The following is a 14,698-nucleotide window of genomic DNA, read 5'->3' on the forward strand; positions in this document are numbered from 1 at the left end:
CCCCCTGCTCCCAGCCCCACCTGGTAGCAAACACCCGGCTGAGTTCATCCAAGACGTTGTTGAGTTTCACCTGGAGCTCTTTCAAGATGTCACTGGCCTCAGCATCCAGCTGAGGAAGGGAAAGGGACATCCATCAGGTCAGGTTTATAGAGCATCCACATGTCTAGGGCATTTTCCCACTCAACCCAGGGAAAGGGTCATCAAGGGGCTGGAGAGGAAACTGAGACACAGGCAATGAAGCCACTTGCTTGGGTTTGAGGTAGTGGCTGAGCTGGAATTCATCAGGTATGAGCTCTGGGGCCCACAGGGATGGGTTGGGTGGTCACCCCTCACCTCCTTCCCTCCCATGGCTTCAAACATCTTCTCTAGCTGAACTCGCAGCTGCTGAGTGTTGTTCATGAGGATGCAAGGCTGGGGATGGGAACAAAGTGGGGAGTTAGGACTCAGGACCCTTTCTCAGAGTCTCCCCCACCCACCACCAGGGATCCTGGATGGTTTCAGGGTCCAGGTCTAGAGAAACTTGGGGTCCCACAAGGTCATCTGAGAATGAAAGACAGTATTTGGGACCAGGTTCCTGGGAGTGTTGAGGAAGATGGTCTCTGGGGACTGGCAGAGGGAAGAAGGACCTAAGTAAGTGGGCTGGGCCTCTAAGAGCAGGGGAGTTCTTGTCATATACCCATGTTCTCCTACATGGGATCAAGGCTTTGCATGCTCACATACATACACCCTGAAGGCTTTATTTGCAACAACCAGACAGTGGCACACTAGCTGTGTGACACCTCCAGATCCCCCCAAACACACAGTGAGACACACAGTTGGACACACAGGCAGACAAAGGTTTCAGAGCCCAGGGAAGGATGGAACCCTGGGGGTGCAGAAAGGGGCTGGGAAGGAGGACAAGGGTCCCCGCAGGTCACCACTTTCTCCTTCTCCTTGGAGCAGTAGGAGGCGAAGTCCTTGATGATGATGTCCGAATACTGGAGGAGCACATTACTGATGGTCTGGATAGGACACAGAGGGTGGTTGAGAGGAAAGTCTGGGGCTGAGTGGGCCCATCAAGAGCCACTAGTGAGATGAAGGATAAACTCATACCCACTTTAGGGCCTAAGATGGACCACTGGGCTGTGTGAATTCTCCACCCAGGATAACCATCACAATCAAGGGAGACACCACCACGTGAAGGTGATTATTTTATGTAGACTCAGCTCTTTTTCAGAGCAATCAACCTTCATATTAACCCAGCCCCAAACACAAGTATTACCTGATCCTAAACCAAATCTCGATTCCCATCTGAATTCCCCAACTTCAACATAGTTTACCTCCAAACTCACTCCAGGGCCCACTCAAATTCCATATAAACTCCAACACTCACTCTAATAATACCAAAGCAAATCTCAATCCTAAAAGCAATTCTAAACCCAACCCCAACCTCAACCCTATTGCCAACCTTAACCCCAGCCCCAAATTCAACTCCAATTTTAACTACAATCTTGACATCAACCCCAACCTCAACTCAAACTCTGTCCCCAACCACAGCTCCAACCTCTATGGAAAAACCAACCCCAACATTGACCTCAACCCCAACCTCAACCCCAGTGATATCACCAATCCCAATTTATACCTCAAACTCAACCCCAACTTCAAGCCTGACTTCAACTTCAACCTCAACCCAAGCCCTAATTCTAACTTCAACTCCAATTTCAATGACATCACCAATCCAATCTCAACTCAAACCCTAACCTCAACTCCAATCTCAATGATATTGCCAACTCTAACTCTAACCACAACTCCAACCTCTATGGCATGACCAACTCCAACACAGTGGTCTGGGTTGGTTTTTCCATAGACCTCCACCCAACCTCAATCTCAATGATTTCACCAACCCCAACTTTGACCTCAGTCCCGACCTCAACCCCAACCCTGACCCTGACCTCAATCCCAACCTCAACTTTACACCAATCTAGACCCTATCCCAACTCCATCCCCCACCTGGACCCCATCCCCAACCCCACCCACACTTCTGCACCTTGGCAAACCGCCTCATGTAGTGACCCACAATCTGGGGGTCAGGGCACTCGAGCTTCTTGATGATTTCAAAGCTCTGGTTAAGCTGGGAGAAGACGTCCACCACAGAACAGGAGAACAGGGCATGCTCTGAGGTCTGCTGGAACTGTAGGGTAAGAGAGGCCAGGAAAGAGGAGCAGGGTCAGAGTCAGACAGTCCTCAGAGCCCAGCCCTCCTACTCTCCACGAGGAGAGCCAGAGACCAACTGCCTTGGGGTGAGGTTGACATAGAGCCAGATACAGAAGCCACTGGGTGGGTGAGTGGGGTCAGGCTTGATAAACTCACATTCATCTGCTGAACGAACAGAAGACTTTAAATACCATGAACAAGACAAAGATTGCAGACACCCTTCAGAGATTGGCCTCATCCCAAGGGCAGTTTTTGCCCCCAAATTGTATTTCAATGGACCCCCGAGGGAACAAATACACTGTGGGGAGATTGGAAGTTTAGTGGTGGATCAGCCTTCTCACCCCATCCTTCTTGTCTCGCTCCAGGGCCCCATGCAGGAAATCTCGGGACACCTCCTCATTTTCGTCCAGCCACTGAATGACGAAGGGCTCAAACCACCTGGAATGGAAAGAGGGGTGGGACCCTGTCATCTCTTTTCTCTATAACCCTCTGCTTGAACTCACCTTGTGGTCTTGGGTGGTCACTCCTCTGCTCCCCTCCCCTCCCAGACTTTGGCTACTTCACCCATGAAATGGACCAAGTGATCACTGTCAGAACAAGGCCAGACTTGCAGAAATCCTCGTTGATAAACTGCCCATGGGCACATAAGTTTACTCTCTGAGATCCCAACATAGCACCTAGTAGGTCCTCAGTAAATGGTGGTCACCAACCCACTCTCTAACACAGCTTGCAAGTCGGACAATCCAAGTTTAAACCTCAGCTACGTCACTTATTGGATGTCACTTTGGACAAACCCTTCAGTATTTAATGCTCTATTTCTTCATCCACAAAATGGAAATTATGATGTTCCCATCTCATAGAAATGTCAAAAGGATTAAATGAGAAATGATGAGGAATGCTCAGCACAGTCCCTGATACTTATGATTATTAATTGTTTGGCTATAGGAGTCCATAGGCCAATGAATAAGAATGGAGAACACTGGATTTGAGCCACACCTGTGCCCCCAATGCCCAGGGAACCCTGAATAGGTGAGCTCTCCTCTTTGGGCCTCAGTCTAGTGTCAGCCTATAGTTCTGGCTTGGGTTCTGGGCAGGGGACTTACGCGGGGTACTCTGGCACTCTGTCTTTAAAAGCGGGAAGCTCTGCCACATACTCATTGTAGAGCCACTTGACCTTGAAGTGGAGGTTCATGTAGTCGGCACTCTTGCACAAGCGGTGCTTGTCATGCTCTAGAGTAGGGAATAGGGGGGTTACTCAGCCAGGAGGATCTGCCACCCTCTGTCTTGGCAGTGCCCGCACTGGCCATCATTGGTATTCAAGCTCAGGCATGAGGTACAGGGTACTCACAGTCTTGGAGAAGACACTGAGGCACAGCTATCTGCTGTGGCCAGGCTGGGAGACAAGGGGTGGGGCACTCACCCTCCATGGCATACTTCATGTCCTGGGCAAACAGGTTCCACATTACTTCAGCACTGATTTTACCCACATTCAGCTCCTGGGGAAACCTGGTAAAAGTCATGGAAGTATGAAAACTTGACAGACAGAAGTTGGATGGCACAGGCTATTTGGGCCTTCCCAGCCAAAGGGTTATACAGGACAGACAGCGGGATCTGTATTCAAGTTCCCTCACAGCCACCAACTTGCTGAGTGACTCTGCATTGAGGTCCTTCTTCTCCTGAGCCTCCACCCGCATATCCCTCCATCCATCAGTTTACTTCCTTGTCCATCCATATACCCATCCATTTACCCACTCATCTGTCTATCCATCCATTCATTCATTCTCCCTTCATTCCCCATCCATCCATCCTTTTATCCACCCACCCGTTCTTCCAACAATCTACTTATTAATCCATCCATCCATCCATGCATCCATCCATCCATCCCGCTATCCAATCATTCATCCAAACATACATCAAGTCCTTTATCCACCCATCCATCCTTCTACCAATCCATCCATCCATCCATCCATCCATCCATCCATCCATCCATCCATCCATCCATCCATCCAATGCCCCTGATCTTAACTCCATATCTAAGTAACCAAGAGATCATGGCACTTCAGAGTTATTCACCTCAGAGAGAAATAAAACACAATGGCTCATTCAGCTAACAGAGATTAAAATTCTACAGACATATAAATCCACAAACCAAAACTGTGCACACATTCACACATAATTACACAATATACAATATTGCGTATTAAAGTCCATTCTACAATTGTACAGACATACACAAACCCACAGACCACAACTACACACAAAATTATATCCATACATGTATGAAATAATGTAATTTAAATGTAAAAAATTTAGAAGAGTATTTTACACATAGTAAACACTAGAAAACATTATCTATTGTTATTTATGAACCTACACACACATATATAAAATTATATACATATGTACACAGTTATTCACACAAATCAATACATATAAAATACATGTCTGATTATACCAGTAATTGTGTACATACACACAATTTTATGTTTATGTTTGCAAATTATGCCATATTTCATCAAGGCACAACCACACCCACAATTGATCACACATACACAACACTTTATATATAATTAGATATGAATGCCTTTACACATAAGACACAAAATTGTGCACACACATACACAATAACCTCCAGATAATTAAGTACACAGACACACAACTCACTGGTTGAGGCAGGGAGTATAGGAATTCTTGTCTTCCTCGATGATGGACACTATGAGAGTGATCAGCTTGGACCAGAAGTCGAGGTTCTTGATGCTAGGGCCCTGTTCCTCCGGGGGAACTTCCCCCTTCTTCGCCTAGATGGGGCAGTGGAGATATTGGTCACAAAGGGTTCAGGGGTGGGGGCTTTAGCCAGTTCATTACTGAGGTGCAGGAGTTTCCTGATGAACGGGCCTCATTAAAATGTATGTGGTTCAGATGGGAGGTCTGCATGGGAAGGAACTAAATTCATGTAAACTGGCCTAAGCAGAGCTCATATCTATTCAGCTTAGTGAAGCTTAATTAGACTCAGCTCATAAAACTGAAGGGAACTGAATTTAGTTGAACAAACTCAAGCCCACTAAACCAAATGGCACTGAAGTGAATATAAATCACACCCACTTAGCTTAACAGATGGCAGTTCTCAGAGTTAATTCAGTGGAACTGAACTTGGGCCAGTTATACTTCATAGAGTGGAATTAAACTTAACTGGGTGGAATTTAATGCAAATAAACTGAATTGAATTTAGCCTTATCAGTTTCTCCAAGATCAACATTAGCCTACATAAAAATAATGGACATAAATTGATCTGAACTCAACCCAACCCAGCTCAATCCAAGTCAACCAAATCCAACTCAACCGAACATGCTCAGGCCAACTCAATCTAACTTTAGTTGACCAATGGAAATGAGTGTAACTAAACTCAACTGAAATGAGCCCAACTGAATCCAACTCAGTTGAACTCAGCTGTACCTAATCCAACAACCCAGCTCATTCTAACTCAAGCCAACTAAACCTGGTCAAGAACAGATTCAACTCAATTGAACTGAATGGAAATGAATAAACTTTTCTCCAATTAAATTAAACTCACTCCAATTCAGTGCTGCTCACTAATTAGCCAAGAGTAATTTTAACTTAAGTCAACTGAATAGAAATAAATGGAACTAAACTGATTATAGTTGAACGAAACTCAATTTAATCTAGTTCACCTCAACCCAATTCAATTAAGAGCAACTTGATTTCAACTCAAGTCAAATGAATGTAAATGAACAGAATGAAATAAAATTGAACTGAATTAAGCTTATCTGGTTACCTCCTATCAGAAGCCCAAGCTGAGGTAGGGGCCACCTCAGGCTAATCATCCTGGGTTTTAATTTATACATCTTTTCTTCCAAATAGAGCATAAGCTCCTTGAAACCTTTTTGACAATCCTGGGACATTACATGCGTAGATAAACACATGTTGAAAGATCTCAAATAAATTGAGTTGAAATGACCAAAACTGAACTTTACTACAAAAATTCAATTCAACTCGCCCTGGTGGGTATGACTCAGTTGGTTGGGTGTCCTGTGCACCGAAAGGTTGCTTGTTCAATTCCTGGTCAGGACACATGCCTGGGTTACAGGCTCAATCCCTGGTAGAGGTCATGCAGGAGACAGCCAATCGATGCTTCCCTCTCACATCAACGTTTCTCTCTTTCTTTCCCTCTCCCTTCCTCTCTCTCTAAAAAAAAAAAAAAAAAATCAATAAAAAATCTTTAAAAAATTCAATTCAACTCAACATTTATCGAACAGTGATTCAATTCCAGGCATACTTATTATGCCAAACTCAACTAAGTTTAACTAAAACCTAATTTATTGAGCACCTATTGTGTATCAGGTGCTGAGCGTGTAACTATATTTTATCTAAAGCTTGTATCTCATTGAATCTCTTTCTCAATCCTGATATGTGGGTTAATGGCCTTATTTTACACAGGGAAACATTGAGTCTCAGAGCAGGTAAATCACTTGGGAAGAAGCAGATCCGGGACTTAGGCCAGGGTGTGGTGTCTACTATTCCCTTCTGCCTCATCTGGAGTCCTTACAGGGTCTGTCTGGTACTCCCGACTGTAGAGTTCATGACAGTTGTTGAAGATGTACTCGTAAGTAGAGTTGAGGCAGGCTTTCACACAATCCTTCACCACCTGGCTAGCTCGAGGCGGGCTCTGGAGTTCTTGCACCTGGAGGGAGGGAGAAGGGCATGGATGGGTAAAGCGAGGACAGGAAGTGCCCAGGAAGTGACTACAAGCGGTTTTGGGTTTAAGGAAACATTGTAGCAGTATGAAAAAAGAGAGTGACTGAGAAAGGGCACTGCTCTCCAGCAGAAATGCTACTTGTTTAGGAGCTAAGAGTCCTAGAGAATCCTTCTTGGAGAGCTAATGGAACTGGGTTCCCTTTCCTACCTTCATCCGAAAAAAGGTGATGCTGGTGAGAAGGTCCACAGTGGATTTGAGGTCCTGGAGTCTCTCCGGGCTGCTGGCTGGGAAGTTATTCTGTTGGAAGGGAGAAGAGAGGTGGGGTTATGGAAGAAGGTTAGGAGAGGATAGGAGACAGTATTTTCGGGGAGATATAAGAGCCCTCAAGTTGCCCTAGCCGGTTTCACTCAGTGGTTAGAACATCCGCTCTTGGACTGAAGAGTCCCGGGTTCGATTCTGACCAAGGGCACGTACCTTGGTTGCAGGCTTGATCCCCGGCTCCGGTTGGGGTGCATGCAGGAGGCAACCAATTGATGCGTCTCTCTCATATTGATGTTTCTCTCTCTCCCTTCCACTCTCTCTGAAAAGCAATGAAAAAAATATTCTCTGCTGAGGATTAAAAAAAAAAAAAGCCCAGCCAGCATGGCTCAGCGGTTGAACAATGGCCTATGATCCAGGAGGTTACAGTTCGAGTTTCCCAGTCAGGGCACATGCCCCAGTTGTGGGCTAGATCCCCAGTAGGGGTCATGCAGGAGGCAGTTGATCAATGACTCTCATCATTGATGTTTCTCTCTCTCTCTCCCCCTCTCCCTTCCTCTCTCTGAAATCAATAGACATATTTAAAAAAAAAAAAAAAAGAGCCTCCAAGTTTCAGGAGGTGGGTTGGGGGTCAGCAAGAATACCTTGAAGCAACTGGGAGGTCTTTTTGGATACACCAAGTAAGTCGGGAAGCTGCTGCTCATGTACGTGTATCCTTGTTAGAGGAACACACTCTACATGTTGAGGTAGGTCCTCCCATGTGCAGGTCTGCTAGAAGCTGTCCCCTTTGGGTACACACACGTATGGGGGTAAGCAAGTCATCATGCATGCACTTCTCACCCGATACATGGAGAGGTCAATCCGTAGGGAATTATGCAGTTGGTCCAGGAGCTTCACGAAGCGCTCTTTCTGGGGAAGCAGAAGAGGAAGATGATGGAAGCAGGGACTTTGGCATCAACTATATAGCAGCGAAGGGTGGCTGCCATACTGGCTGAGGGCTAGTTACTATACAGTAAGGGCATCCCGTCCACCATTGAACTGAACCCTCAGAACATCCATTTTCATTCTACAGAAGGGTAAACTGAGGCTCAGAGAGACGTGACTGGTGCAAAGTCACACAGCAAATCAAGTCCAAGTTGGAAATCTGGGAGCTGCATAGGGTTTCACCAGCACAGGTTTGGGTTCGCCTTCATCCCCCAGTGCCTGGGACTGACCCCGAAGTTGGAGGCTGCGAAGCGGTCGGAGGCAGACACGTTGGTGGAGGCGGTGGTATGCGCATAATAGGCATTGATGTTGGCAAGCAGGGTGCTCATGACAGCAGGCACCCCAGGACACATGTACTTGGAGGAGAGGCAGGCAAAGTGGCTGGTGGAAGGGAATGGGAAGCACTGGGCCTGGTGTCCAGCCAGACAGGCTGTGCCCCCTCCCCCAGAATGCCTCCAAGACAGCATCGTGAGTGATTCCTCCCAACCCCCCAACCATTCCCTTTCCCTCTGCCTGATTTTGTTCTTTGAATTTCCCTCTGTCTCCTCTCTGAGTTGCCCATGTCTGCCCCTAACTCCAGCTCTCATCCCTGTCACTGTGGCCCCCAGCACTGGCACGGTCTTAATCTCCAGGGGAATTATATAATGCCTACCATACCACTTCCTCTCTGACTCCTTTTTCTGTGAACCCCTTCCATCCCAGATCTACCAGTATCCACTTGGTGACCCCCTTCCCTAGTTTCTTGCACCTCACCCTGATGTCCACCCCAGCCTACAGCCTCACGTCATGGCTTGGTAGATGGACTCGACACCGTAGCGCATGGCAAATTCATCCACAATCTCCTGGGCTGTCTCATCATAGTAAACCTTCCAGGCATCGTCACCCTTGGCATCTGGGATCTTCACAACCCCATTGTTCTGCACATCAGTCACAAAGTGGAACAGATTCTGCCAAAACAAGGGAGAAGCAGTCAGAGAGTGCAAGGGGGCGCAAGGGGTCAGGAGTAGGGCATCTTACATTATCTGTCCACTTGTTTATTCATTAATTCACTTATAGACTCTTTCACCCATCCAGCTACCCAAAATTTCACTTATCTCTCATCCATTCTTCTAACAGTTCATCCATCCATCCATCCATCCATCCATCCCTCCCTCCCTCCCTCCCTCCCTCCCTCCCTCCCTCCCTCCCTCCCTCCATCCACCTATATATCCACCCACCCATCTGTCTACCTGTCCATCTATCCACTCACCCACCCACCTATCCACTTAATTATCCCAAAATTCACCACCCATCCACTAATTCACCCTTTTAAAAATTCAACCACACACCCACCTATCCCATACTTTTATCCACAACATAATCAGTCCATCCAAAAATTCATCCTTCTACCCAGTCAACCATCAATCCATCCATCCATCATCCATCGGTTGATGCAGCTATTCCCCCATCCACCTCTCTAACTATTCCAATATTCAACCATTACACCTCTATGCTTTCAATAGTTAAATGATACATCCATCCACCCACCCATCTATTTGTCCACCCACTCATCCTTCCTTCCATTCATTTACCCATCTATCTGTTCACCTATTCCCCTCTCAAACTATCTCCAAGTTCTATTCTTCCTTCTAGTAATTCAACCACATATCCATCTATTCTATCTACAACTTACAACTTAATCTGTCCCTTCAATAATTCATCCATCTACCCATTCAACCATGTATCCTCCAACAATTTATACATCCACCCACTTGTCCATTCATCCATCCATCATCTGTTTGTCCATCCATCTATCCAACTACCCCCAAATTCACCCATCCATTCATCTGTACTTCCAATAGTTCAACCACTCATCCATCCGCTCATCCCTCCATCGTCCATCTATTCTTTCATCCACTCATCACTCATTCATCTATTTAATCATTTATTCATGCAACAAATGTGTTCTCTCTGGGAGCCCCCAGGCAGTTAGAAGAGATAGACTGAGACACAAACAGCCCAACCTTGAGTGTTCAGGGATGGGACAGAAGGAGGACCTGGAGCTGGGTAGTGAGAGTCTGCCTGGAGGTCAGAAAAGGCTTCCTAGAGAAGGGAACCCTGAAGCTGGGCCTTGATGGATGGGGAGGAATTTTCCAGGCTGAGAGAATGGCATAAGGGACAGCTTCAGAGGCCCAGGGGAGTGTGGATGGTGTGGCTAAAAAGAGGAAGGAAGAGCTGGGGCAGGCAGAAATGGTGAGTGGAGGTAATGTGGAAGATCATGGTGAGCTTTGAAGGCAGGGTGGAGCAGCGGGCCTCACCTCATGCAGACAGGTGTACTGGACATGGTAGGGGGCCACCTTCTCTTCCCCTTTAATCTCCACACTGATATGTAGTCGGATGGCACCCGAGACAGCAGATTTGTCAGTCCGCTTGTCTGCAGGGCAGAAAGAGATGGCAGTGTCAGAACTTCCCAATCAAGCCCTTGGCTATTTGAATGTATGCATAACTGTTGCCCTCTCAGGCTCCCTGAAATTAAGGCCTGGGTGTTTCTCCTCAGATTGACTCCCTAGACTTGTGTCTCTCCCATTAGACTAGAATTCCTTAGGCCCTGTCTCTCCCTTCAAATTAGGATCCCAGACATTGCTTCCTCACTCAGATTAAATTCCTGGGTATCCATCTCCCTTTTTAAACTAGGAGTCCTAAGCACTGCTTCTGTCCCAGATTGAGCTCCCAGGCCCTGCCTCCCCAATCAGATCAAGCTCCATAGAGTCTACTCACCTTGTTACAAAGGGTTCTTGGGTCTGTGCCTCTCTCCTCAGATTAGGATCCCAAAGTCTTGCTTCCTGCCTCCCCCATCCAAATGGGATATCTAGATTTCTTCCAACCAACTAAGTTCCTAGACTGCTCAACCCTTTCAGACTGGGTTCTTCCTACATCTTCAGACTGAGCTCACAGACTCTGCGTCCCCCATCAGATTGGGCTCACAGATTCTACTCAGCTTCTTAGACAGGGTGCTTGGGTCTGTAGCTCACTTCTCAGATTAGGATGCCCAGACTATACCTCCTCTCTTAGATTGGATTCTTCAAATTCAATCTTCCTTCCAAGGTTGGATTCTTGGGTCTGTGCCTCTCTCCTCAGACTAGGATCCCCAGGTCTTATTTCCTGTGTCCACCATGAGACTGGAATACAGAGATTCTGTCTCTCCCTCACCCTCTCAAACCAAACTAAAAATTTCCTAGGTCCTGTTCATCCTCTCAGCTGGGGTGCTTCCTGCCGCCATCAGATTGGGATCACAGACTCTGCCTCCTTCACCAGATTGGGGCCCACAGATCCTGCCACCTCCATCAGATTGGGCTCCTGGACTGACTCCCTCCTGACACTGTGTCTCTCCCCTCCAATTGGGTTCCCCAGTTTGGCTGGCTCCTGGGGCCCCCTCCCTGCCCCTGCAGGCCCCCCCTTGCTCACCCAGGTTGTACCACACGTCCATCTCGCCACTGAGCGTCCGCACCTCGATGATTGTCTGCCCCAGGAAGTCATCGGACTCCCTCTTGAACCGTTGTTTCACGCGGGATTTGATATCGTCATCTTCGTCCCAGACTCGCACCTTGATTCGATCTGAGGAGTTGTGACATTCACTGCAGGGGGAGGGGGGAGCAAGGGTCAGGCAGCTGGCTTGGGCTAGTGTTGGAGGCCCCTCTGGCTGCCCCAGGAGGGAGCTCTGCATGGGATACGGGGGCCCAGCCAGGTACTTACAAATGAAAGTTCTCTTCCCACACAGGGTTCAGGTTCCCATAGATGGTCTTCGTCCGTTTCTTGGTCTTCCCGACCTGGACAGTGACGTAGGGGTCACTGGATCCTGTCTTGTCCTTTGCCTGCAAGCCCTGGGCACAGACCACTGGAAGACACATAGGACAGATATAAATGTGGGCTCAAGGAAGGTGGTATGTTGAAAACAGTCACTGCCAAGGACTCCAGGGTGCTTGCTGGGGATGCCTGTGATGTGACCTGGCCACCGGAGCCTGAGGACATGCTGATCTTGCTAGAGAATTAACACCCAGGGAACTCTCAGTCAATGAAGGGTAGGAAGGTGCCCCAGGGTCACAATATTCTCAGGTGTGTTCTCTACACTGTGCCCCTGAAGTTCCCCAGTGGGACTGAACCTCCATTGATTTACAAAACCACCTGCTCATTGGTGCCCACCTGCAGGGCACCTTCCCTCCCTGCTCCCAGCAGGGCTTCCTGGGACTACCTCCTGGACACCCATGTGCCCTGAAATTATCTTGGGGTCTATCTCCTGGGAAATCCAAACGAGATTTGGCCATGCCCCTAGGGTAGGACCAAACTGCAGTGGGGGCTCAATACTCTCCCCCAGTGGTCCCGGGTGTCAGAGCATTGCCTGCTGCTAGCACCTCCTGCAGAGCTCCTTCTCTTCCAGTTTCGCTTCCAAACTCCCACAGGGCTTCCTGGGATCATCTCCCAGATAAATAATGTGCCCTCAACTCCTCTTGCTGGGATCTGATTCTGGGGGCACTTATCAAGATGCACCCAGATAGAGTGTCATGCACATACGCTGGGAGGCATACATGTCCACCTGTGGGCACAAATGCACTTGCCCGTGGACTTGGGAAAGACATGCTCCAGTCGGCGCAGCAAAGGGAAGGGAGGGGCCTGGGAGGGAGCACAGAGGGCTGGGAGGAAGGGACCAGAGGCCACCCGATGGTCTCACCAGTGATGCTGATCTTCGCCGACCACTTGGACGTGCCGTCCAGCACGCTCTGCTTGACCGCCTTCATCTGCTGCGTGTGCGCGGTCTTGGTCACCGCGAAGATCTCCTGGATGAGCTCGAAGATCTCGGGTTTGTTGCGCTCCCGGATCTTCATGCGATCCTTGAGCACCATGATGATGTTCTGCGTGCGGTCCTCAGCCCCGTGCTTGGAGCTCTTCTCCGCCGCCCCTGCGGAAGCGGGCAGCCGGCACCGTCCCGGGGGCACGCCTCACCCGAGCCGGCACCCCACCTCCAGAGCTCCCTCAGCCGCTGCTGCGGGCACTTCAAGCCGTGGGGAGGGGGGGCATGTCCATCACCCCAAAAGCTACACTTCCTACTTGTTCCCTTAATACCCGCTTCCGCCAGGCTTTATACCCTCCAGAACCCACCCCCTCTGAATCCCCGGCCCCCTCCAAGACCCGGCCCCTTCCCTGATACCTCTCCCCCACTCTGAGCACCCTCCCTGCGCTGAGCTAACTCTAACCTGGTTTTCTGCAGGGGAATGGGTGCCTCTCCTTAACCCCGTCCCTGGCAGTTAAGCCGGTCCCTGAGCCCCGCCCTAGCCTTCTTCGACTCTCACACCTTCTTTCCGCTCCTCTCACCCCCAGGCTCCCCGCTAAAGGAGTCCCGCCCCAGCACCCCGCCCACAGCTCGGCGCCTCTCCCCTCTCCGCAAGCCTCTCGCACCTCGCAGTCCCGCCGGTTCTTGCCCCTCCCCGCGGAGCCCCGCCCCCCCTCGCAGCCCCACCCTTCCCCGCCCGCGCCCGCCCCGCGCCCGCCCCGCGCTCACGCTGCAGGCAGTCGGCGTTGAGCAGGTCCTGGCACTTCTCGTGGCACTTGACGCCGCACTCGGTGCAGCGCATGCCCTGGCGCGCGATGCCCCACAGCAGCCCTTCGCACTCGTAGCAGTAGGTGGGCGTGGTGGCCGTCCACACCTCGAAGTTGTGCGGCGTCGTGCACGAGATGGGGTAGATTAAGGCTTGCAGGGTCTTCTTGTAAACGTGGTTTTTCTGCGGGGAGGGAGGGGGTGCGGCATGGGGCGCAGGGCCCTCACCTGGGGGCCCTGTCCTGCCCTGCCCTCACCCTGCGCAAAGCCTGGTCTACCTCAGTCCCTCCGTCGCCCCCACGCGGTCGGGATTCACAGGTTCCTGTGCACACAGGGTGCTAACCCCCTGGCGAGCTATCTACCCCTGGAGAGTGGAGAATGTCTGTCTCTGCCACACCTTTCACTCTTCCTCCAGAAGCCCCCAGCTCAGCCCACCTTACAACCCCACGCACCAGCTCCTCGTTGTTCAAAGTGCTGGAGGCCAAGGCCGATGTGATGCCCGCTTTTCTGGACTGGACCAGGGACTGGGGCGGGGAAGACATCAAGGGAATCATGGGGTTGATTGACACCCATGGGATTGTCACCGAGAGCAGAATCCACAGCCATGGTTTGGGACCACCAGCCAGAGTCAAGCCACAGTCACGACAAATAAGACAGGTCACAGCAGCAGGAACAGAACCAGCAAAGAATTGGAAAGTGACAGAGGTTCCGGTTTAGAAGGGACCCTGAAAGGTGAGCAGCCCCGCACCCCTGACTCACCCATACCCTACCACCATGAGCCAGACTTGGCCATGGTCACCAGCCACAGAGCAAAACCACCAGCCACACCATGAACCAAGGCGGGGAGTCACCTGCTCTCTTCCCCACCCGTGAACCATAGGACACCGCAAGGTTTCCTCCTCAGTACCCATGGGTTGGGGCCATTCGGAAGATCCCAGTGGAAGGGTCTGGGACGGAGACTCAGGGCCCAGGTCACCATC

At 49.8% G+C, this 14,698-nt stretch overlaps 1 protein-coding gene across 1 annotated transcript in view; it reads right to left on the reverse strand.

The window, feature by feature from the left end:
- The window catches only part of UNC13A (unc-13 homolog A), a 50,790-nt gene that overhangs the window by 15,117 nt on the left and 20,975 nt on the right, over positions 1–14,698 (reverse strand). The window contains exons 15-33 of the mRNA XM_087816179.1: positions 14,171–14,242; positions 13,683–13,902; positions 12,855–13,082; positions 11,882–12,023; positions 11,594–11,763; positions 10,447–10,562; positions 8,933–9,096; positions 8,380–8,530; positions 8,006–8,074; positions 7,115–7,204; positions 6,758–6,892; positions 4,858–4,991; positions 3,614–3,699; positions 3,297–3,423; positions 2,535–2,631; positions 2,027–2,170; positions 918–1,001; positions 334–411; positions 21–109 (exon numbers count right to left, since the gene is read on the reverse strand). Coding sequence (XP_087672305.1) covers positions 21–109; positions 334–411; positions 918–1,001; positions 2,027–2,170; positions 2,535–2,631; positions 3,297–3,423; positions 3,614–3,699; positions 4,858–4,991; positions 6,758–6,892; positions 7,115–7,204; positions 8,006–8,074; positions 8,380–8,530; positions 8,933–9,096; positions 10,447–10,562; positions 11,594–11,763; positions 11,882–12,023; positions 12,855–13,082; positions 13,683–13,902; positions 14,171–14,242 — 2,396 coding nt within the window. The remainder of the gene's footprint in view (positions 1–20; positions 110–333; positions 412–917; positions 1,002–2,026; positions 2,171–2,534; positions 2,632–3,296; positions 3,424–3,613; positions 3,700–4,857; positions 4,992–6,757; positions 6,893–7,114; positions 7,205–8,005; positions 8,075–8,379; positions 8,531–8,932; positions 9,097–10,446; positions 10,563–11,593; positions 11,764–11,881; positions 12,024–12,854; positions 13,083–13,682; positions 13,903–14,170; positions 14,243–14,698) is intronic.

This window comes from Miniopterus natalensis, chromosome 4 (assembly GCF_054644295.1).
Source record: "Miniopterus natalensis isolate mMinNat1 chromosome 4, mMinNat1.hap1, whole genome shotgun sequence".
Taxonomy (NCBI): domain Eukaryota; kingdom Metazoa; phylum Chordata; class Mammalia; order Chiroptera; family Miniopteridae; genus Miniopterus; species Miniopterus natalensis.